At 40.3% G+C, this 23,900-nt stretch overlaps 1 protein-coding gene across 2 annotated transcripts; it reads left to right on the forward strand.

The window, feature by feature from the left end:
- The first annotated feature begins 7,612 nt into the window (after positions 1 to 7,612).
- Positions 7,613 to 19,611, forward strand: LOC100170213 (otolith matrix macromolecule-64). Of its 2 annotated transcripts, none has more exons than XM_090227418.1 (23): positions 7,613 to 7,811; positions 8,578 to 8,639; positions 9,201 to 9,224; positions 9,385 to 9,417; positions 9,671 to 9,721; positions 9,830 to 9,871; positions 10,108 to 10,146; positions 10,921 to 10,956; positions 11,046 to 11,099; positions 11,631 to 11,669; positions 12,802 to 12,849; positions 13,210 to 13,269; positions 13,497 to 13,658; positions 13,783 to 13,818; positions 13,943 to 14,020; positions 16,075 to 16,782; positions 16,960 to 17,085; positions 17,175 to 17,231; positions 17,650 to 17,697; positions 17,886 to 17,933; positions 18,317 to 18,379; positions 18,637 to 18,730; positions 18,835 to 19,611. In XM_090227418.1, exons 1-22 carry the CDS (start codon positions 7,801 to 7,803, stop codon positions 18,675 to 18,677), a joined length of 1,866 nt encoding a protein of 621 aa, XP_090083544.1. In that variant the 5' UTR covers positions 7,613 to 7,800; the 3' UTR covers positions 18,678 to 18,730; positions 18,835 to 19,611.
- Positions 19,612 to 23,900: the final 4,289 nt, after the last annotated feature.

The raw sequence follows: 23,900 nt of genomic DNA on the forward strand, positions 1-23,900 counted from the left end.
GTTGTAGTAGAGTAGTGGGTTCTCCACCATCACCTAGTCAGCTAAGTGTATTAGTTAGGCCTATAAAGATGTGGGATTCTTGTTAACCAATACTATGTACAGTATATTAGGGGAACTGTAGCCTGTATATTCTGTCAATTATATACAGGGTTTGGGTTTTACCAAGTTCTGAGTAATCTCTCGCTCTCTCTTTCTCTTTCTCTCTCATTAAGAGCAGTTTGTATGCATACCACCAGCTTCCAACTGTGAATAAAAAAGTTTAAGAAACACAGAGCAATGGAAAGAGTTTGGCTGGTTACCATGCTTGCACTTTCACTGAATGGCCTCCATCTTTTAACAGAGGTGTCTGTCTTCAAGATTTACCTTTCTCTTTTGTTGGATCCATCAACCCCAGTTTCCTGAGACCTCACTTTGTCCTCTGTTTTCCGCCCAGGCCTGTTGTGACTGCAGCTGTAGAGAGCATGGCTACTGAAGGGCAGTCTTTCCTTACGAAGCTGCACATTCACAGGTAAGTAGTCTGTTTACAAAGAGGAACTAGCGCTACATGACTTGAGTTGAAAAGAGGGATTTGTTCTCCCCACACATGTATCATTTGTTCCTGATATCAGCCATAACCAAATGAAGAGCCATGACGAATACATCATGACTTAATACATCATGACATAAAAATCATGACATAAAAACAACTCCATCCTCCATAGGCCACAATGTTCTTTTTAAATGTGATGAAAAATACATATGGCCTTTCCCACTGGGCACAAACTGGCTGATTCAACGTTGTTTCATGTTTGACAAGTGAATGAAATGTAAATCAAAACTAGACGTTGAACTGACATCTAGGTCTCCCAATATGGTATCATTGTTAATACAAAGAAAGACCATGACGCATAAGTCAATACATTACGGTGAAGAAGGCGCAACCGCACCTCTTCAACCTCAGGAGGCTGAAGGAATTCGGCAAGGCCCCTAAGACCCTTACAAACTTCTATAGATGTACCATTGAGAGCATTCTGTCGTGCTGCATCACCACATGGTACGGAAACTGTACCACCCTCAACAACATGGCTCTCCAGAGGGTGGTGCGGTCAGCCCAAAGCATCACAGGGACAGGCTGCCTGCCCTCCAGGACATCTACAGCACCACGTGTCAAGGCCAAGAAGATCATGAAGGACCTCAGGCACCCGAGCCAGGGCCTGTTCACCCTGCTACCATCTAGAAGGCAGAGACTGTACAGGTGCATCAAAGCTGGGACCGAAAGACTGAGAAACGACTTCTATCTTAATGCGATCAGACTGTTGAACAGCCATCAGTAGTGGGCTACCTGCCCAGTACTCAGCCCTGCACCTTGAGACTAATGCCCCATATATATATATATATATATATATTTGCATATATATATATATATATAGACTCATTGAATGCTGGTCACCTCATATTCGGTTTCTGTTGTTTACTCACTGTGTATGTATGTACTGTATTCTTGACATTTCTCATCCTCATCCTAATGTACGTACCAATTTCCTTCCAAATCATATCCTATCTATACACACCACATATTTATATTCTGGATTCTGAGACATGCTCACTCTAACATATCTACTTTTGTTAATTGGACTCGTTCTGTCATATCTTGATTTCTTGTTTTGATTTCTGTATTTGTATTGTATTGGGAGACACACTGTTGCCGCTAGTAACATAAGCATTTCACTGCACCTGCTATAATCCCTTCAGATCTGTGTACCCAACTAATAAACTTTGATTGGATTTGAAAAGATATGCATCAACAGTATTGACACATGAGTCAATACGTTGCATTCAATGCAAAGAGATAAGCGTCAAGAGTGTTGACGCATAAATCAATACATTGCATTCATTGCAAAGAACTTGTCGATGAAGCTGCAATGAGTAAATTGATGTCCTTCTCTCCTTTGGCTGTGATGACATTACAATGTCATATTTAGAAAATGTCATAAAAGCTCCCTTTGGAAAAAAAGGAGACTCGTAAGGTCATGCCTCACACTTGATAGTCCACAGCCATGTTGGGAAGGAAGTGAACTATTTTTTTAATACTGTAGTGTTGAGGCCAACTAATGAACCACTGAATATGGCAAATATGGCAAAAGATGTGATTTGAGACCATTGACACTGAAACCCAATTGAATCCATTACACCACACTATCTTCATTGTTCAATCACAAGACTCATCATTACACAACAGTATACCTCCTCAACAGACTTCAGGAACTATTTTCATTCAAAAACTGCACAGTAAACAGAGACGTTTCACCAGTGGTCAGCATGTGGCACTGAAATCTCCCTTATTTACATTAAAGCCTTTTTCCGAGAGATTTCAATAGATTTAAATCTGATACGATGCAGTTCGTTTTGATAATGCCAAGCTAGCAACCAGGTCAGCAAAAAACCTGAGTTCACTCACAGGTTCATCCACTGAAATGTTGTGTAACTTAAAAAGAACAAGGAAAGACTATCAAGGTGTTCCGGAAATCTACCGGGGGTTAGACATCAGAGTCAGGAAGAAGCTAAGACGAAAGAGAAAGATATCAAATGCTTATCTGTTGCACAGGCTGACTGATTGTTGCTCTGTTGAATGGTCTAAAGCTTAGTCCTACTGCTATTATAGGGTGGGAAGCCTGTTCTGAAGTTAGCATCTGTACCAAATGTATTAATGGTACCGAATCATTTCAATTAGCCTCTACCATCTGACTAAATCAAATCAAACGTTGCAAACACAGTTTAGCTGATGTTATAGCGGGTACAGCGAAATGCTTATGTTACTAGCTCCTAACATGGTCTGCAGTTTAGTCCCGCTAGTCGAGGGTGGAAAGCCCCTTAGTTCTATGTAAACTATGGGGGGCTGATGGTGGCCCTCTACCACTACAATGCTAAAATGACGACCCAACGAAGTTAGCAACAGGGAGTTAATAGGAGTAGAAACTAGCTGATGATCTTCTATTCTGTTATACTAACCAGCTATTGGCTTTCGTCAGTGATCACCTATTCACCTATTTACCATACAAGCGGTTAGCATTAGCCTAAGATTAACATCTGAAACAGTCAACCCCCAGCAGTTGAATCTGACCTATAAGAAACAGAGCATACAAAGGCCCATTATAATCCTGCCAGTGGGGTATCTTGCATGTGAAAATGTCTTAATGAATGTTTTCATCAGGTTAGTAGAAGAGTTACAGTGGGGCAAAAAAGTATTTAGTCAGCCACCAATTGTGCATGTTCTCCCACTTAAAAATATGAGAGAGGCCTGTAATTTTCATCATAGGTACACTTCAACTATGACAGACAAAATGAGAAAAAAAATTCCAGAAAATCACATTGTAGGATTTCTAATGAATTTATTTGCTAATTATGGTGGAAATAAGTATTTGATCAATAACAAAAGTTTATCTCAATACTTTGTTATATACCCTTTGTTGGCAATGACAGAGGTCAAACGTTTTCTGTAAGTCTTCACAAGGTTTTCACACACTGTTGCTGGTATTTTGGCCCATTCCTCCATGCAGATCTCCTCTAGAGCAGTGATGTTTTGGGGCTGTTGCTGGGCAACACAGACTTTCAACTGCCTCCAAAGATTTTCTATGGGGTTGAGCTCTGGAGACTGGCTAGGCCACTCCAGGACCTTGAAATGCTTCTTATGAAGCCACTCCTTCGTTGCCCGGGCGGTGTGTTTGGGATCATTGTCATGCTGAAAGACAAAGCCACGTTTCATCTTCAATGATGGAAGGTTTTCACTCAAAATATCACGATACATGGCCCCATTCATTCTTTCCTTTACACGGATCAGTCGTCCTGGTCCCTTTGCAGAAAAACAGCCCCAAAGCATGATGTTTCCACGCCCATGCTTCACAGTAGGTATGGTGTTCTTTGGATGCAACTCAGCATTCTTTGTCCTCCAAACACGACGAGTTGAGTTTTTACCAAAAAGTTATATTTTGGTTTCATCTGACCATATGACATTCTCCCAATCTTCTTCTGGATTATCCAAATGCTCTCTAGCAAACTTCAGACGGGCCTGGACATGTACTGGCTTAAGCAGGGGGACACGTCTGGCACTGCAGGATTTGAGTCCCTGGCGGCGTAGTGTGTTACTGATGGTAGGCTTTGTTACTTTGGTCCCAGCTCTCTGTAGGTCATTCACTAGGTCACCCCGTGTGGTTCTGGGATTTTTGCTCACCGTTCTTGTGATCATTTTGATCCCACGGGGTGAGATCTTGCGTGGAGCCCCAGATCGAGGGAGATTATCAGTGGTCTCGTATGTCTTCCATTTCCTAATAATTGCTCCCACAGTTGATTTCTTCAAACCAAGCTGCTTACCTATTGCAGATTCAGTCTTCCCAGCCTGGTGCAGGTCTACAATTTTGTTTCTGGTGTCCTTTGACAGCTCTTTGGTCTTGGCCATAGTGGAGTTTGGAGAGTGACTGTTTGAGGTTGTAGACGGGTGTCTTTTATACTGATAACAAGTTCAAACAGGTGCCATTAATACAGGTAACGAGTGGAGGACAGAGGAGCCTCTTAAAGAAGAAGTTACAGGTCTGTGAGAGCCAGAAATCTTGCTTGTTTGTAGGTGACCAAATCCTTATTTTCCACCATAATATGCAAATAAATTCATTAAAAATCCTACAATGTGATTTTCTGGATTTGTTTTTCTCATTTTGTCTGTCATAGTTGAAGTGTACATATGATGAAAATTACAGACCTCTCTCATCTTTTTAATTGGGTGAACTTGCACAATTGGTGGCTGACTAAATACTTTAAAGGCCCCACTGTATTTGACAAGCATGCAAGTAGAGTTTCAGTTGGAATTAAGAAACAAAAATGATCCTTTGTCTTCAACACTGGCTTTAAAAGTTTCCTCAGAGTGAGAGTGTAAGTCTGTGATGCAACTCGTGAGGAGTGAAATGATAAGGGTGATAATGTAGGAGCTGTTTTTCCACAGAGATGATACTAAAGTTATCCTTTTCATTTTTTGTAAAATGTTTTTGAATCTTTTATAGACAATACAAAACATACACATACAAACAACAACATCGAACAAACATCAATTACATCACAACTGCCCAGACACACTAGCACACAAGCACACCCACCCCAATCTATATATAGCCTATATAGTTTTCAGTATACGTTGTTTCAAGATGAGTGATGAGAAGAGAATCGTCCAACCCATTGGGTATCTCACGACATCCCTATATGTCATGTCTTGAAATATGCAGACAGACTAATTAAAAGTAAGTTTACATTGGAATATCAACTTTCTAGCTCCGCCCACAACTTCCGGAGACTATAGCATTCCCAGAGAGCATGGATTATTGAGTCATTAATAGTTTTACACTTAAGACATGACTCTGCTGTTGTGCTGTAGCATTTGTGAATTTTGTCTCTTGTATAATTAACATTGGTTTATACTGAATTAAGGGTACATTGTTGTTAAATGTAATTTTGTTAGTTATGCTCCAACTTTCCCTCCATCTTGTGCCAACATCAGTTCTCCTGAAGTCTTGGTTCCAGTATTTTATATTTTTTCTTAAGAGATTGTCAGTTGGATATGCTCTCTGCAAGGTTTTGTCTATTTTCCCTATCAAATTAACATCCTTTTCTGATTCAAATAAGATTCCCTCAAGGTTGTCCAAAACATTTCTAATCCAAATTTTGTGATATATAACTTTTATGTGGCATGTATCTGATACTATCTACATTGGTCTGTCCAAAATTACTTTTTAATTCTGACATGGAAATGAATGTATTTCCTGTTACCATGTCATTTACAATTGCTATGCCTTTAGTTTTCCATGTGGACCAATTTATCAGTGAATTCTGAAAAGATATCCAAGGAATGTTCCATAGGGTTGTGTTTTTAGGAAGTCACATTGGTTCTTGTAGAATACGTTTCATTTTCTTCCATGTTGTTACAGTATTTTTAACTATGAAGTTGTTACAGTGTTTTTTTAACTATGAAGTTGTTACAGTGTTTTTTACCTATGAAGTTGTTACAGTGTTTTTAACTATGAAGTTGTTACAGTGTTTTTAACTATGAAGTTGTTACAGTGTTTTTAACTATGAAGTTGTTAATGTTCTTAGCTTTATCCTTTGAAAATAGACATGTAAAAATATTGGTATTTATATTGGTGTTACCAAAAATAAATACAAAAACTTCTAAAGAGGTTTATAAAGTTAACAACAGGGAGTTAATATGATTGGAAGCTAGCTAGTCATCTTCTATTCTGTTACAGTAACTATCTATTGGCTTTTCGTCAGTGATCACCTATTCGCCTAATTACCATACAAACGTTAACATTAGCATCAGATTAGCATCTGAAACAGTCAATCCCCAATCCTCAAGAGAGTTAAATCTGACCTATAAGAAAAAGTCCAGACCCATTATAATCCTGCCAGTGGGGTATCTTGCATGTGAAAATGTCTTAATGAATGTTTTCATCAGGTTAGTAGAAGAGTTATTTGACAAGCATGCAAGAAGAGTTTGGGTTGGAACTACGAAACAAAAACTATCCTTTCTCTTCAACACTGGCTTTAAAAGTTTCCTCAGAGTGAGAGTGTAAGTCTGTGATGCAACTTGTGAGGAGTGAAATGATAAGGGTGATAATGTAGCAACTTTTTTTCCCCATAGAGATGATACTAAAGTTATCCATGTTGGTCCAGGTTTATCTTTATGTCAAAGTCTCAAAACGTAACATGCTAAATCCTAATCCTCACTAATGAAGTCACTGAAAGTTGATTGGGTGGGACAAAGTCCTAGACTATCACAGAGGTTCCCAACACTGCTAGAAAACGTCATCAAAAAGTTACAAAGCTTTAAATATGTTACAACATTCTTAAAAATGGTAACATCAAGGCACACTATTTGCCTTGATGTTTGCTTCACTGTTTCAACCATACTGAACCTTGTAAGAAGGTTCTCTACTGCCTAATGTAAAACAAAGAAAGACTGAAGTTCTCTCAACAATCTCCTCCTCTCCGGCTGGCATTCAGCTCTGACAAGGATGTAAAGATTTTAGGGACAGATTTGATGAAGCTTACATTTTTTTGACAACATGTTCAACATCCTGTGTCGGTGAGCATTCCATAACCTTCATAAATAGCATTGTAGAACCCATTCCTCTACTGCCATTGACTCTCAGTTCACATCATAAAAACATCACAACATACCTACTTTATATCTGGCTACATCATACCCTTACCACTAGATAACTTCTAGGCAGGTAGTCTACGAGTAGCCTGCTATGCCAAGAAAAAAGCACAGAGTAAGCACGTGGTTAAAATCCAAGAACATTTCCTGCCTAAACACACATCTGTGTTTTGTTCCCCAGAAGAGCACACCAATCACAGCTCACTTGAGAAACACAATTAAAATATCACGGGCAAACAAAATAAATAAAACAACAAAACGATCTACACACCTAAGTGATATGTTTGGGTACTTTGAGAGGGGGGCGGGGTGAGTGTAGCCTATGAGTATGTGTGAGGGGCCGAATGTTTAGGGGAGAGATATGGGGGCTTGATTCAGATCACTGTTTGGAAACACAAACAAAGTTGTCAGAGCCTCTCTCAACCTTATTTTAAAGGAGTGCAATGATGTTCCTCTGCAAGCCCCCTGTGTCTCTCTGTGTGTCTCACAGGCTCTGCCCCCTAGGAGCGGAGGGAGTGGTGAAAGTATAAAACCCCTTGGGTTCCCTCCAGCCAGACTGTAGACCTACTGGAAACTATAGAGACACCTGAGTGTTGCCCCACTGGCTAAACTATCCCATCACAATGTTGTCACGGTAAGTGAATACTAACACACGGATGGCTAGCTTTTGGTATTTATTTTGAACTTACATGTGTGTACGGGTATTTATACAATTACTCAATCTATTTGGACATATATCTGTATTCTTGGGGGAAGTTTTATTTGTCACTCTACATGTAGAATGAAACCTGAGAAGTTTACATCTGCTTTGGGTATTTCAATGATGGCAAGAGGGGGTATTTGAATTAATTGTTTTTGTGTGGATCGCAATATGTTGGAGATGTAGTTCTTTTTCTTATTTAAGATTTCCTTGTTCATTTCTAAACTCCAATAACAATAGGATAAAAACCCAATAATGATTGTGGTACGAGATAAAATGATGGGACTCTGGACAGTCTTTAAAAAGCTTTTGAGAAGTCAGAATTTGAGAAAGTCAAAATGTTTAATAAACACCCTGTGTTTGACTTTTCATTATATTACAAAGATAAAGTACATAATCTAACAACTTTTCATTGATTAACTTTTAATTGGTTTTAGTGATCAGTAATTATCCATAAGATATGTTGAACATAAGAACCTTTCCCTGCAGCAAGGTACATATATTCACATGCGTTATAATGCTATGAGCAGGGCAAACACATTTCCTGCAACCTTCCAATCTCAAATAGTGGTTTTAAAATGTTCCACTGCCACTAAAAAAACTAAAATGGCTTCTAGGAGAACACAGACTATCTGTTTGACTAAATTATTGTTTAAAAAGTGAAGTGACCAGTTATATCTCTGTGTTCTTATTCTAACAGACTGTTGATTGTTCCTTTGATCTTTGCTTTGGCTGGTCTTGCTATCTCAGCCCCTGTTAATGGTAAGAAAACATTCAAGTAAACATTCTTCTAAATCATATAAATGTGGGTGAATTTAGAATTCTTCCATCAGTAACTACAGTTTAATAATAATGACAATTTTATAGTTATGTGCACAAGATGTTGTCTAGACGATGGTTTTTATTTCAGTTTAATTTCATTCATCACTGTGACAAAACAATGGTTTACGCATTTCATGCTTCCCCTTTCCAGTTATCCAGTTTAAGCTACTCTAAGCTACACTGCAAACATAAAGTGAGCAAATATATAAACCGAGATGACCATTACATAATGTTTAAGTGAGGAGGCTTTTCCAATGTATACTGCCACCTCCATCCATCTCATTGAATCACAATGGGAGACCTCTGCCTCTCCACAATGGCAGTGTAATCAGAACCCTGGTCTCTCTGTGGAGACACAAAAGAGGTCTGTTGTCCTTTGCCTGATGTGGGGTAGAGAGAGGAGTAGGGTGGGCCTCATATATGACCCATTCAAATAGAGCTAGTTCCCCAAACCACTAATCATGCTCCCCTAATGCTATCTAATGCATATTTATTTGACAGATGGAACCGAGGCAGACAATGATGGTAATGTGTAATTTGTGTTTTATCATGACATTCATAATCACCACAACAGTTAGAAAAGTACATGCTAATCAGCTTTGCTAATTAGAAGTGGTTTTCTATTCAGTCTGAACTAGTGTTTATGCTGGTGTAATGACACCATTCCTTGTGCTGTGTGTTTCAGAGAGAGCTGCCTCCTTGCTAGTGCACCTTAAAGGTAAGCACACGGACAACCCCTCCAGTCAAAGCCTACACATACAGGTTATGTATGGATCGCTTCCGATATGTGCTTTGTCGTTTTATTTCATTTCCATTTGAAAACAATGAACTGAAACCTCAACAGTGCTAAAAGTCAAACCATTTGACTGTTGCATAATTGGATACATTAAGATACTTAGTTTTCTAGTTTGGTATTGGCTTAGCTGGGTGATCATTGGCAGGGGGTGCTATGATACTTTTTTTTGTCTCAGGTGACAAAGATGGCGGAGGCCTCACAGGGAGCCCGGATGGAGTCTCCGCAGGTTTGTACTGACGCCAATGTATCTCCTACCTAATACCTTCTTAACCACTCAAGGTATGCACCATTTTATACAGACGGGAACTAATAAGAAATCCTCTGTTGTTCACAGGGACCACAGATGGGACTGATTCCAGTAAAGAACTAGCAGGAGGTATGAGGGTCTGGGTCTGGGGATCTTTCCATCAAGGAAGAAGTTAATGTCATCTTGAGTGATTGATGTTGAACCAACTCAACTAGACTTTCAAGGAAACCAACTCTGTAGATTAGAGAACAAGAATGAATATGCCGATTCCCTAAGAAAGTAAAACATTTCCCCTCACATTACCAGTGAAGAAAGTTCAACATGAGAGAAGGAACGCTGAGCTGTTGATCATGATTTGTTTTTAGGTGCAGTGGATTCCTCACCTGATACAACAGACACCCCAGGTCAGTGTGTGTGTGTGTGTGTGTGTGTGTGTGTGTGTGTGTGTGTGTGTGTGTGTGTGTGTGTGTGTGTGTGTGTGTGTGTGTGTGTGTGTGTGTGTGTGTGTGTGTGTGTGTGTGTGTGTGTGTGTGTGTGTGTGTGGGTGTGGGTGTGTGTGTGTGGGTGTGTGTGGGTCTGTTGACAACACCTGTTGAGCCGCTCAGACTATAATGTAAGAAACACACACCTCATTGATTAGCCATAATTATCAAAATTACAGCAAATAATTGGTGAGCATACAAAATGGACCTGGTATAAGACTATAAAAAAACACTTAACTATCCCCTATAGAGGACCTGCAATGGGGGATACTCACATACAGTATAACAACACCCCCCCCCCCCCCCCCCCCCTCCCTGAAACAGAGCTAAACAAATGCTTTCTAGACCAGACAGTAAATGTTCAGACTGTAAACCAAAGGGGTCTCAAATCCAAGCCAAAGGTATATCAAGGCTCGCCAAAAACCATGTTTCCCACTTCCCCAAACCTCCTCATGACATAACACATTGTTTACTTACTGTCATGCTTTAACACCCACTATAAACTACATCACATGTCTTAGAGGAATACATTATCTGAAAGACAGTAAGCCCAATCAAAACCAGTTACCAAGGAAACATGTCATGGTAATATTAATCTTACCCAGACAGATTTTAGTACTGAAGAATCCATGGCTAAAACTTCTAATGCCAAACGTCTAATTCCAACTCACCTGATGTTTGTTCTTCATTTATCAGATGCCAGTAGCAGTGATATATTCCCAGACACAAACAGTGAGAAACCAATTCATTTGAATTCAATGAAAAACACTATACTAGGGATTTCACAGAGTGCATCATACTCACCCTTCCTTGTCCTACAGACAGAGATACCAGCGTGGAAACTACAGGCAATCCTGATGACTCTGATGCCCCAGGTGAGACCTAGGAGCAAAATACACAAAGGTCAATGATAAGGGTTAAGGGAAAAGGTCGAAATCATTTGATAACAATGCAGGATGTACAGATGCATTCTTCTATCGTGTGTCACAGCACTGCGTGCCACACATTAGCCTGAGTGAAAATCTGTGAGAGAAAGTCAGACACACCCTAAAATTATTTCCATGGTGATGATGAGAATGCATGGCATTTGTTATTTCCCCAGGCCACACTGGCCTGTGCTGTGCTGTAATGTGCTTTTTAAATATATATTTTTTTTACAATAGTTACTGCATCTGTCTGTCTACTTTCAAGTGCGAATTGTACAAACCTGGGGGAAGACATACTGCAGCCATACATCTATTGTCAAGCATTAATCAAATAAACCATTTTAGTGGCAGTTAACATCAGCAGCAAATAGATGGCCAAACTACTGTATGGTTATGTAATCATGTTCAATAACAAGGTAGGAAATTCTACAGTATTTTCATACCTTCCAATAACATTAATGTCATTATGTTAAGATGCAGCTGAAGCAGCAGGCAGCCAAGATACAACGGATGCAGCTGGTGAGTGAAACAATATGTTTTGAGAGATGTTCTTGCTAACCAATGTCAAAGTTGTCTCATTCTTTTGGACACAACAGTTACTTTAGTCAAAACAAAGATAAATGAAAGGCACATTCTTCTAGACTAGAGTTATCATACCTAGAAATATAATAAAGTACAAAATGATAGTTCATCTGATACATAGTAATATAATAAAGTACAAAATGATAGTTCATCTGATACATAGTAATATAATAAAGTACAAAATGATAGTTAATCTGATACATAGTAATATAATAAAGTACAAAATGATAGTTCATCTGATACATAGTAATATAGTAAAGTACAAAATGATAGTTCATCTGATACATAGTAATATAATAAAGTACAAAATGATAGTTCATCTGATACATAGTAATATAATAAAGTACAAAATGATAGTTCATCTGATACATAGTAATATAATAAAGTACAAAATGATAGTTCATCTGATACATAGTAATATAATAAAGTACAAAATGATAGTTCATCTGATACATAGTAATATAATAAAGTACAAAATGATAGTTCATCTGATACATAGTAATATAGTAAAGTACAAAATGATAGTTCATCTGATACATAGTAATATAATAAAGTACAAAATGATAGTTCATCTGATACATAGTAATATAATAAAGTACAAAATGATAGTTCATCTGATACATAGTAATATAATAAAGTACAAAATGATAGTTCATCTGATACATAGTAATATAATAAAGTACAAAATGATAGTTAATCTGATACATAGTAATATAATAAAGTACAAAATGATAGTTCATCTGATACATAGTAATATAATAAAGTACAAAATGATAGTTCATCTGATACATAGTATTATAATGATACAGAAATACTGTTACATTACTAGCACCTTGAGTGGAGTTGCCAACAACCGGATGCATCCTGTTTTCAGGGATACAGCTATCTTCAACCTAGCTTCCTTTTCTGCAGAAAAGTGGATGTGGGAACTCCACTCAGGCGTTTCTTTTACTCCTTCTACATTAGGTTACATTATTAGCTGAGTCCACATGGCTACGTTAATGGAGGGATGTAGGGTAGAGCTGATGATGACTGTCAGTACATGATCAAATATGATCTGTTTTTTCAGATGCCTCTGAGGCTGTGGCAGAGACCGTAGACACTTATGATATACCAGGTGAGGGCACATCTTGCAGCACAGAAAGCAATGGCAGTCTTCACAACCACTGAGCCTAAATCTTCAAGTCCTTCATCACTGTGAATGATAATTTTGACTTGACATACGTCAATCAATAGATAGACAGATCAACAATAAGTATTGGAATTGTGATACACCCAGTTATTGGAATCGGGATACTGACCCAGGACTGTTTAGTATAGGTCAACTATAGTGCACTGTATAGGTAATAGGGTGCCATTTGGGACGTACCCTAAAACAATGAACTCATTCTAGACTAGGGCCACAATAACACTCACCAATGACAAAACGGCCATAAATTGTTTGAATTTTGACTCATTTAGTCTGTCTTCACCACAGATACAGATGGTGCTGATGACAGGGAGAAGGTGTCGACAGAGGTGTCAACAGAGGATTTGGGTAAGACCCATTCTCTCTGACTTACTTACACAATAACCAAACTCTAACTTCACAGATCATCAGAACATACTAACATTATCATTCTAACAAACATTATCATTGTAACAAGCATTATCATTATAATAAACATAATCCGTGTAACAAACATTGCTGTAAAAATCAACAGGTCTATGTTGTTAATTAATAAATATAATACATTTATGTTGCTAATTAAATTATGATTTCAGACTCGGCAGGTGTGGATAAGTCTCCAGAAAGTGACTCCACAGAGTCTCCAGGAAGTGACTCCGCAGAGTCTCCAGGAAGTGACTCCGCAGAGTCTCCAGGAAGTGACTCCACAGAGTCTCCAGGAAGTGACTCCACAGAGTCCCCAAGAAGTGACTCCACAGGTAAAATGTGTTTAAAGCAGACATTGTGACAGTTCTGACACACATGCACTGATCCCCCATTCAAAGCATTGATAAGTAGACAATACGTTATCCTGTCTAATGAAAATATGATTATCTTTTCAAGATGAAGTGCTGACAGACGTGCAAGCTGACTCTGCTGGTAAGTATGAAGAACAACATCAAGGTTTTATTGTAATGTTGTACTAGACAGGTTCATTGGCAATTCAAAGACATCAAATAATAGGTTACGGCAGTTTGATGACATAAATCATGTGTTATTGTAGATGTGACCAGTGATGACATGGATGAGGCCACAGAGACGGACAAAGATGATGACAAGAGTGACGACAAGAGTGATGCAGGTGTGTTTAGTTGACATTTTTGAACTGGACATTGATTGTCTGGGAAACTGTCATTTTGAGCTGTTCTATCCTTCAGTTGGTCATAAACCTGTTTTTGACTTCCTTCTCATCTGCATCCTCTTGGTGCAGATGAAAAGGATGCCGCAGATGAAGAAAAAACGTTAGATAACGACTCTGCAGGGGAGTGTGCTCATTGAAGGTTACGTTAGTCTCTCACCCAAGGGTCATGATAGGGTAGGTCTTACCACTGGCCTCCCAAAAGGCTCAATACTAGGATCTCTCTTGTTCTCACTTGGTTCTACATATTCTACTTCATATAGCCTAACACAGTAGTTCCCAAACTTTTTATAGTCCCGTACCCCTTCAAACATTCAACCTCCAGCTGCGTACCCCCTCTAGCACCAGGGTCAACGAACTCTCAAATTTGTTTTTTGCCATCATTGTAAGCCTGCCACACACACATTATACGATACATTTATTAAACATAAGAATGGGTGTGAGTTTTTGTCACAACCTGGCTCGTGGGATGTGACAAAGAGCTCTTATAGGACCAGGGCACAAATAATAATATAATAATAATCAATAATTATGATCTTAATTTAACCACCTTACATACAAAACCTTATTTGTTAATCGAAAATTGTGAATAACGCACGACAGGTTAATGAGAAGGGTGTGCTTGAAAGGATGCACATAAGTCTGCCTGTATTTCGTTTTCATGCTCGTGAGGGCCGAGAATCCACTCTCACATGGGTACGTGGTTGCAAAGGGCATCAGTGTCTTAACAGCACGATTTTCCAAGACAGGATACTCTGAGCGCAGCCCAATCCAGAAATCTGGAAGTGGCTTGTGATTAAATGACATTTTCACAGAATCACTTGTTGGAATTTCGATGAGGCTCTCTTGTTCAGATATTGGACTGGAGGCAGGGCATGAAAGGGATAATGAATACAGTTGTTTGTGTCATCTGTTTCGGGAAAGTACCAGCGTTATTGCACACCCAACTCACTCAGGTGCTTCGCTATTTCACATTTGACATTGTCCGAAGGCTTGAGTTCATTTGCACACAAAGAAATCATACAATGATGGAAAGACCTGTGTGTTGTCCTTGTTAATGCAGACAGAGAAGAGCTCCAACTTCTTAACCATAGCCTCAATTTTGTCCCGCACATTGAATATAGTTGCAGAGAGTCCCTGTAATCCTAGTTTCAGTCTTGTGAGAAACTTGTCATCATGCAAGTGGTCAGACAAGTGAAAATGACGGTCAGTAAAGAAAACTTTAAGCTCGTCTCTCAATTTAAAAAAAACGTGTCAATACTTTGCACCTTGATAACCAGCGCATTTCTGTATGTTGTAAAAGCGTTACATGGTCACTGCCCATATCATTGCATAGTGCAGAAAATACATGAGAGTTCAGGGGCCTTGCTTTAAAGTTAACCATTTTAACTTTTAGTTTCCAAAACGTTTTTCAAGCTGTCGTTTTTCAAGGCATTCCCTTGGCAGCAAGAGCCTCTCGGTGGATGCTGCAGTGTACACAAGTGGTGTTGGGAGCAACTGCTTGCACGCGCGTTACCACTCCACTATGTCTCCCTGTCATGGCTTTTGCGCCATCAGTACAGATACCAACATGAGCAGCAGCTACGTTTGGCTACATACGGACCGTTAGTTTAATTCCAGCGAGCGAGTAACGGTTAATGTGATTGGATGTTAATTATTTGACTAGGCTAACTGTATTTGACTTTGTTGTTATTTCGCTGAACACTAGATGGTTACATTTTATTTTTGGCAGTGAAACGAGGCAACTCAGGCAAGAAAAAGTATTACCAAATGTTTAGCCCCGTTGGAAAATATAAATGGACGGTTTGAAAATGTGAAAAGAAAAAAAAGTTTTAAAATATATATATATATATATATATTTAAAAAAAAAATGTGAATCACATTTTTATTTGGCATACCCCCGACGGCATTGTGCGTATCCCTGGGGGTTTGGGAATACCTGCCCTAACAGAACCCTATTCATACCAGGATGTCTTAACACTCTCACTTGTCTGCAGATGCTGCCACAGACAAAGATGACAGTGATGAGGATAAGGACACTGAACTAGATGGTAAGGCCCATGCAGAAGACACACAGACAGAGGAAGCGGCAGACAGCGACAGCAAACAAGGCGCTGCAGACTCAGACTCTGACACAGACGATGACAGGCCAGAGAAAGACGTTAAGAACGACTCAGATGACAGCAAGGACACCACCGAAGACGACAAACCAGACAAAGATGATAAGAAAAACAGAGACAGCGCAGACAACAGCAATGATGACAGCGATGAGATGATCCAGGTCCCCAGGGAGGAACTAGAGCAGCAGGAAATTAACCTGGAGGAGGGAGGAGTGATTGGCAGCCAGGAGGAGACTGTAGCATCAGACATGGAGGAGGGGAGTGATGTGGGGGACCAGAAGCCCGGCCCTGAAGACAGCATCGAGGAGGGAAGCCCTGTAGGGAGGCAAGATTTTAAGCATCCACAGGATTCTGAGGAGGAGGAGCTGGAGAAGGAGGCAAAGAAAGAGAAGGAGTTGGAGGAGGCAGAGGAGGAGAGGACACTAAAAACAATAGAGTCCGACAGTCAGGAGGACAGTGTGGATGAAAGTGAGGCTGAACCAGACTCCAACAGTAAAAAGGACATTGGGACCAGCGATGCCCCTGAACCACAAGAGGATGACAGTGAAGAGGACACTGATGATAGCATGATGAAAGAGCCCAAAGGTGAGTTTACCACTACAAAACCATAGAAATTTAGCTAATAATTAGGCCAGGTCATGTGGTCAGGAAAAACAGCTAATAATGAAAAGTACATATGTGATTCCATGTAAAAGATGGTGTAGTATTGTTCGTGACAATGGTATTATATTGTGGTAACTGAAACACTTCTTTCTGATATAGATTCTGACGATGCTGAGTCTGACAAAGATGATAAGGACAAGAATGATATGGACAAAGAAGATATGGACAAGGATGATATGGACAAAGATGATATGGACAAGGATGATGTGGACAAGGATGCCTCTGGTAAGTCTCTCTATCTTGTGTGTCACGTAATCACCTTGCCTGTTTTTCAGCTGATCTATGTCAAACGGTCCATCATTTTATTTTCATAGACTCAGTGGATGACCAATCTGAATCGGATGCAGAGCCAGGCGCAGATTCACACACAGGTTTATTTCCTCTGATCCTGAATAATATCACTGGGGCTTTCAAATGGCTTGTTCTTTAGCTGTTGTGACATTCAAATTCATTATTGTGGCTCAACATAATGTATATGAATCTGTTCTTTAGATGAGGATGAGACCAACGAGGATTAATTGTTTTTTTTAAATGCATGTGAAATAAAAAACATTGGCCATACAAATGTATGTATTCTAAATAATGTATGTAATCCAAATACATTTACACATGTATTTCATGGATTAAAATACATTACAAAATGCATTAAAAAAATACATTGTTTGGCCATTTATTTTATTTCACACATATGTCCTAAAAAAAAATATTTTAAATCATTTATTTTTCTCATATGTCTGTAATATTAATTGAAATAGTAAAAACAAGGCTGATTCGTGTTTTTTTTCTCAGTTGTCGATGAGATAGATGGGGAAGAAACAATGACTCCAGATTCAGAAGGTAAGGCCCAAAACGGACTTACTTCTTGGGGTAGTTACCAATGTAAGGACCAAGCATTCCAAGGCTTCCTCACCAGGGGAAGAAACAGTGCATTTGTGTTCACCAGTCAACTCAGTCAACGAGCCACAAAATAAACACATCTTTTGTCCTTGTGACTTTTCTGATCAGATGTCTGTTTGTTTGAACAGAGATAATGAAGTCTGGTGAGATGGACTCGGTTGTCGAGGCAACTGAAGGTAAGAGAGGAGACAGGACTGCCCTGCCTGATGCCTCCCACAGCTCACATCAATAGACACTATGCAGACACAAACATGAATCCGCCCGTACGCACACACAAACACGCACACACACGCGTACACAGGAATCCAGGGCACTTTGCTGTGGCTAGACCAGTTAGATAAACAACTCTAATGAACTCACCAGAGGTTTGGTGTGGAGTACTGGCTGTGTTTGTGCTAAATTGCTTTGTGCTAAATCCCCCCCCCCCCCCCACACACACACACACATATTTATCCAAAGCACATGATGAGCTGGGAATGACAAGTATGAGGAAGTGACAGAGCAACACACAGACGACTGACAGTTATTGGAATAAATGTGTTTTTTTTTCTCTCGGCAGTTCCAGCTGACATTCTGGACCAACCAGACCAACAGGATGACATGACACAGGGCGCCTCGCAGGGTAAGGTCAGCAAAACACTGCAACACACCAAACCATGTCAGCACTTTAATATATAATAATATATGCAGTTTAACAGGCGCTTTTATCCAAAGGGACTTAGTCATGTGTGCATCCATTTTATGTGCGTACATTTTACATTTCCATTACATACTTATTTGACCCGTCTCTCACTCTGACATACATTTATAGTACGGTATGATGCAGTCAGATGCTGTTGTATTCACTTCTATGTACTGTATATCGAATTTGATTTACAGCCGCTGATGCTGCTGCCACCGCCCTGGCAGCCCAGTCTTAGCCCTGTGGGTTGAGCCCACAGCACGCTGTGGATGGAATCAGACATTTTGATAGGTACCTAAAGCCCATTGATTTGTACTTACTAATGAGAGGAGAGGTATCCTGTACATTGAAATAATATATATAATCATTTCACATTCCGTCTCCTTTCATTGCAGACCCATCATGGTGAATCTCACAGAAAACTGACAACAAGCAATATCAACAAAAACTTTAGTCAAATGTTGCTCTTAAGTTCCTTAACCCTCTTTTGCCACTCAAAATGGTGAAGGTGTGTGCAATGTCTATGAGGATAAAATTAAATTATTCTACTTTTTTTGGTGTACATTTTTACCCACTTTTTGACTGTATTGTTTTTTTGGTAGTTGGACATTGAATCATGAAGAATGTCAACTTTGTTTTTTGTTAAAAACATTTTATGTAGTTACACTCCTGTCGTATCAACTAGCATACTGATAAAATGGTCACTATGTTCTCTTACAATGCCCTTGAGAATACCAGAAGTCCGTTTTTTAATTCAGTCATTGTAGGTTTGCTATGTTTCTGCAGGGTTCCTACTGGTTTCGTATGATGCATTGATGTCTCAGTCCTTGACAGAAAGCTCAATTGGCACGTTGTCCTTCTAACTGATAACAGCTGCTACATTTGAAAAATAACTCAGACTGACTCACAGCTCAACATTCGTTTTTTAAATTATGAAAAACATTAGGTCATTTATACAAAATGAAGTGTACATACGTTTAATGACGCAACAATGTCTTTGATAAGGTATACAAAACAAATCTAGAGAAAGTACTAAAAACGTGTGATCTACATTGGTCGAAAAGATTGTAAAATAACAATTGTATAGACATAATGAGAATGTCATTTGAATATGTACACAGGGGGGAAATCTAATAAAGACTGAGTTGTCAGGAAGTTTTTGGGGATAAAAAGCTGTATGTGTGTGTTTTTGTGAATCAGCTGATGAAACGAGTAGCCGGTAAGAAGCCTACTCACAGACTCCCAGGACTTTCAAATCATATGATATTTGTCCACATGCTTTGTAAAGAACAGGCGAAATGCATACTTTACAATAATATCAACTCTAAATAATATGATAACATCAAATGTATACAATACAATATCATAATAATAATCAATAGAGTTACGAAAATGTGACACACATGTCAAGTTCAATAGCCATGTTTTGAAGTTGCAAAGTCCTACATCTGGGGTCTGATAACATAGCACACTTGTAACCGACACAGTAATAAAAGGGACCATGCCAATGACAATGATGACATGAAGAAGAAGCGTGAAGTGGCCTGGTAGCAATCACTGTTTAGCTACAGGTAAGGCAGGGCCAGTGGACACACATTTCTCCTAAACTGTATCTTGAGACATTCGATCAACTGTGTCGAGTAGTGTTCAACACTCCTATTCCTGACAAAGCTTTCATTCTAGATGGATAGCGCCACGCCCTACTTTCCTTTCAACCAAGTCAGTGCGACTGTGGCGTTTGTCTTCCAAGGAAGCAGCATGCCATTGGCATTGCTTATTTTAGCATTCCTTAACCTTGTCCAAAGAAATCTTTCTCCGAGCAAAAGCAGGGAATCCAGCGCACACAAAATCAATGCATTCTGTTTTAAAATGTCTTACACACTGAGTATAACACACATTAGGAACACCTTCCTAATATTGAGCCCCCCCCCCCCCCCCAAGTTGGCTGGATGTCCTTTGGGTGGTGGACCATTCTTGATACACACAGGAAACTGTTGAGCGTGAAAACCCCAGCAGCGTTGCAGTTCTTGACACAAACTGGTGCGACTGGCACCTACTACCATACCCCGTTGAAAGGCACTTAAATCTTTTGTCTTTCTCATTCACCCTCTGAATGGCACACATACACAATCCATGTCTCAATTGTCTCAAGGCTTAAAAACCCTTCTTTAACCTGTCACCTTCTTTAACCTTTTCACATCCTGTATGTTCTGGTGTGTTGGAGATGATGAATATGAAGTAGAAACATGTAGAAATGTCCCTTTAAGATAAAACAACACTACACAGAAAGCCATCTGAGACATTACTATTTGCTGTTGAAGACATTCTTTTTTTTTTACACATGAACACATTCTGACAAGGTATGACAACACGACGGTGGTAGACCTGATCACTGACGACAATGAGACAGCCTACAGGGAGGAGGTCAGTGACCTGACAGTGTGGTGCAAGGACAACAACCTCTCCTTCAACATGCAAGAGGAGCTGATCATGGACTACAGGAAATGGAGGGCTGAGCACACCTCCATCCACATCGACAGGGCTGTTGTGGAGCAGGTCGAGAGCTTCATGTTCCTCGGTTTCCACATAACTAAGGAACTATCATGGTCCACACACATCAACAAAGTCGTGAAGAGGGCAAGACAATGCCTCTTCCCCCTCAGGAGGCTGAAAATATTTGGCATGAGCCCTCAGATCGTCAAGAAGTTCTACAGCTGCACCATTGAGAGCATCTTGATTGGCTGCATCACCGCTTGGTATGGAAACTTCTCTGCATCCGACCGCAAGGCGCTACACAGGGTAGTGTGTACGGCCCAGTACATCACTGGAGCAACACTCCCTGCCATCCAGGACCTCTATACCAGGAGGTGTTAAAGACTCCAGCCACCCAAGTCATAGACCTTTCTCTCTGATACCTCATGGCAAGCAGTACCGATGCAACAAGTCTGGAAACAACAGGACCCTGAACAGCTTCTACCCCCAAGCTATTAGACTGCTAAATAGTCAGTTAAATAGTTAACCAATGGCTACACGGAATATCTGCATTCACCCTTTTTGCTCTAACTTTTTGTCTCATCACATATGCTGCTGCATAGGGAGTGACATATATAGGGAAGGAACCAAAGGGAGAGACAGATATAGGGAAGGAACCAAAGGGAGTGACATATATAGGGAAGGAACCAAAGGGAGAGACATATATAGGGAAGGAACCAAAGGGAGAGACAGATATAGGGAAGGAACCAAAGGGAGTGACATATATAGGGAAGGAACCAAAGGGAGAGACATATATAGGGAAGGAACCAAAGGGAGTGACATATATAGGGAAGGAACCAAAGGGAGTTACATATATAGGGAAGGAACCAAAGGGAGAGACAGATATAGGGAAGGAACCAAAGGGAGTGACATATATAGGGAAGGAACCAAAGGGAGTGACATATATAGGGAAGAAACCAAAGGGAGTGACATATAGGGAAGGAACCAAAGGGAGTGACACATATAGGGAAGGAACCAAAGGGAGTGACATATATAGGGCAGGTAATTAGAGAAGTGATGGAGTCCAGGTGAGTCTGGTAATGCGCAGGTGCGCGTAACGATGGTGACAGGTGCGCGCCATAACGAGCAGCCTGGTGACCTAGAGGCCGGAGAGGGAGCACACGTGACACTATCTCAATTACCTCATACCCCTGCACATCGATTCGGTAGAGGTAACGTGTATGTAGGCAAGTTATCGTTACTCATTGTGTATTTATTCGTTGTGTTATTATTTTTCTATTATTTCTCTTTTGCCTCGCTGCATTGTTGGGAAGGGCCCATAAGTAAGCATTTCACTATACCTGTTTTTTGCGAAGCGTGTGACAAATAAAATTATTTGATATTTATATGATTGTGTGCTCTCTCTGACCCCCCTGTGGATGATGGTTGAATGGGCTCAACCCTGACCCTTCATTCATCACACTCTCCCTAAAGTAGATTTCTATACGTCACCTCTGAACTTTTAATGACAAATTCCCAAACTTAAGGCCATAACAATTTATGATTTTGAGTCTCTCTTTAGCACAGTGCAACCAGGAAGAGCTTGACATCAAATTACACTTTCCGACAGCAGTTTGCAGCAGTTTGTGTCCCATTGGACTCCAGCATATTTCAAACAGATTTCATACAGAAATGGAATATCCCTTAACTGGGGTCAACCTGTAAGAGAAAGCAGACAGAGAGATATAGAGACATACCTGTAGAGACATAGAGACAGTGAGACAGAGAGAGAGACAGAGAGACAGACAGACAGACAGACAGAGAGACAGAGACAGAGAGACAGAGAGACAGAGAGACAGAGAGACAGAGAGAGAGAGAGACAGAGCGACATAGAGACAGAGAGACAAAGACAGAGAGACAGAGAGAGAGAGAAAGAGAGAGAGAGACAGAGAGAGAGAGAGACAGAGAGACAGAGAGACAGAGAGGAGGGGATATTATGTTCTCAAAGTTTGGGTTTTGAAGTCATCCAGTGGACTAGATCGCTTGACCCAACCCCAAAAGAGCTGTTTAGAAGGGCTCAAGTTCCCACGTGGCTCCTCCAAAGGGCCCCTGAAGCCTGGAGGCCTTCTCACGTTACAAATAAACCAAACCTGGTGGTCCAGACCGGACGCAGCCTGCATGGAGACGGAGGAAGAGGAGGAGAAAGAGGAGGAGATGGGAGGTGAACCAAAGACAAAAGTCTCCAAACAGCTCAGAACAAAGAGTCTGTGCCCCGCCAGACGACGAAATGGGGGTGGCCACTGAAGCTTGACCCCCCCCACAACCCCCTTCAACCTACATTAGTAGCTAACTTCCCCCCATACTACTTTCCCAAAGAATCGAGCGGGCGGAAGAACCCCAGAAACCTGCAGTAATGTTATACTGGTACTTTAATTTGAGGTGTAAGAGGTTTTAAACACCTGCTACCTGATGGAAGGTATGATATCGGTGAGAAATGTGCTACCTTTTACCTGTAAAGTGGCATCCCCAGTAAATGGCTTACTTGCCTTACACTTCTGTCCGTGGGTAGGGTGCATTCAGAAGTAAAAGTGATCACATTTTAGGCACTGGAAGTCCCTCTCAACAGAGAATGTCTTCAACAGTGTCTACATCAGGAACACTAGAAGCAGTATACAGTATCGTTCTTTAGCTAGTTGGGGCCTGTATTCAACCCTGAGGGCCAATCCTGAATTACTTTGACAAACCTTTTTCTCTGTCATTTAATAGGTGATAAAACTAAGGTGATTAAAGAGGGAGGGGGGATTGAGACCATATATTATGATCCGATGTTCACTCTACCCTGGGGCGGCAGGGTAGCCTAGTGGTTAGAGCGTTGGACTAGTAACCGGAAGGTTGTGAGTTCAAACCCCCGAGCTGACAAGGTACAAATCTGTCGTTCTGCCCCTGAACAGGCAGTTAACCCACTGTTCCCAGGCCGTCATTGAAAATA

This window comes from Oncorhynchus mykiss, chromosome 30 (assembly GCF_057628025.1).
Source record: "Oncorhynchus mykiss isolate SJ-2025 chromosome 30, ASM5762802v1, whole genome shotgun sequence".
In the NCBI taxonomy this organism is placed as follows: Eukaryota; Metazoa; Chordata; class Actinopteri; order Salmoniformes; family Salmonidae; genus Oncorhynchus; species Oncorhynchus mykiss.

Coding starts and splice junctions, on each gene's coding strand:
- LOC100170213 (XM_090227418.1), top strand. Junction 13,659..13,782: donor CCCAAGAAGTGACTCCACAG/GTAAAATGTGTT, acceptor TATCTTTTCAAG/ATGAAGTGCTGACAGACGTG. Junction 14,021..16,074: donor TGACGACAAGAGTGATGCAG/GTGTGTTTAGTT, acceptor ACTTGTCTGCAG/ATGCTGCCACAGACAAAGAT.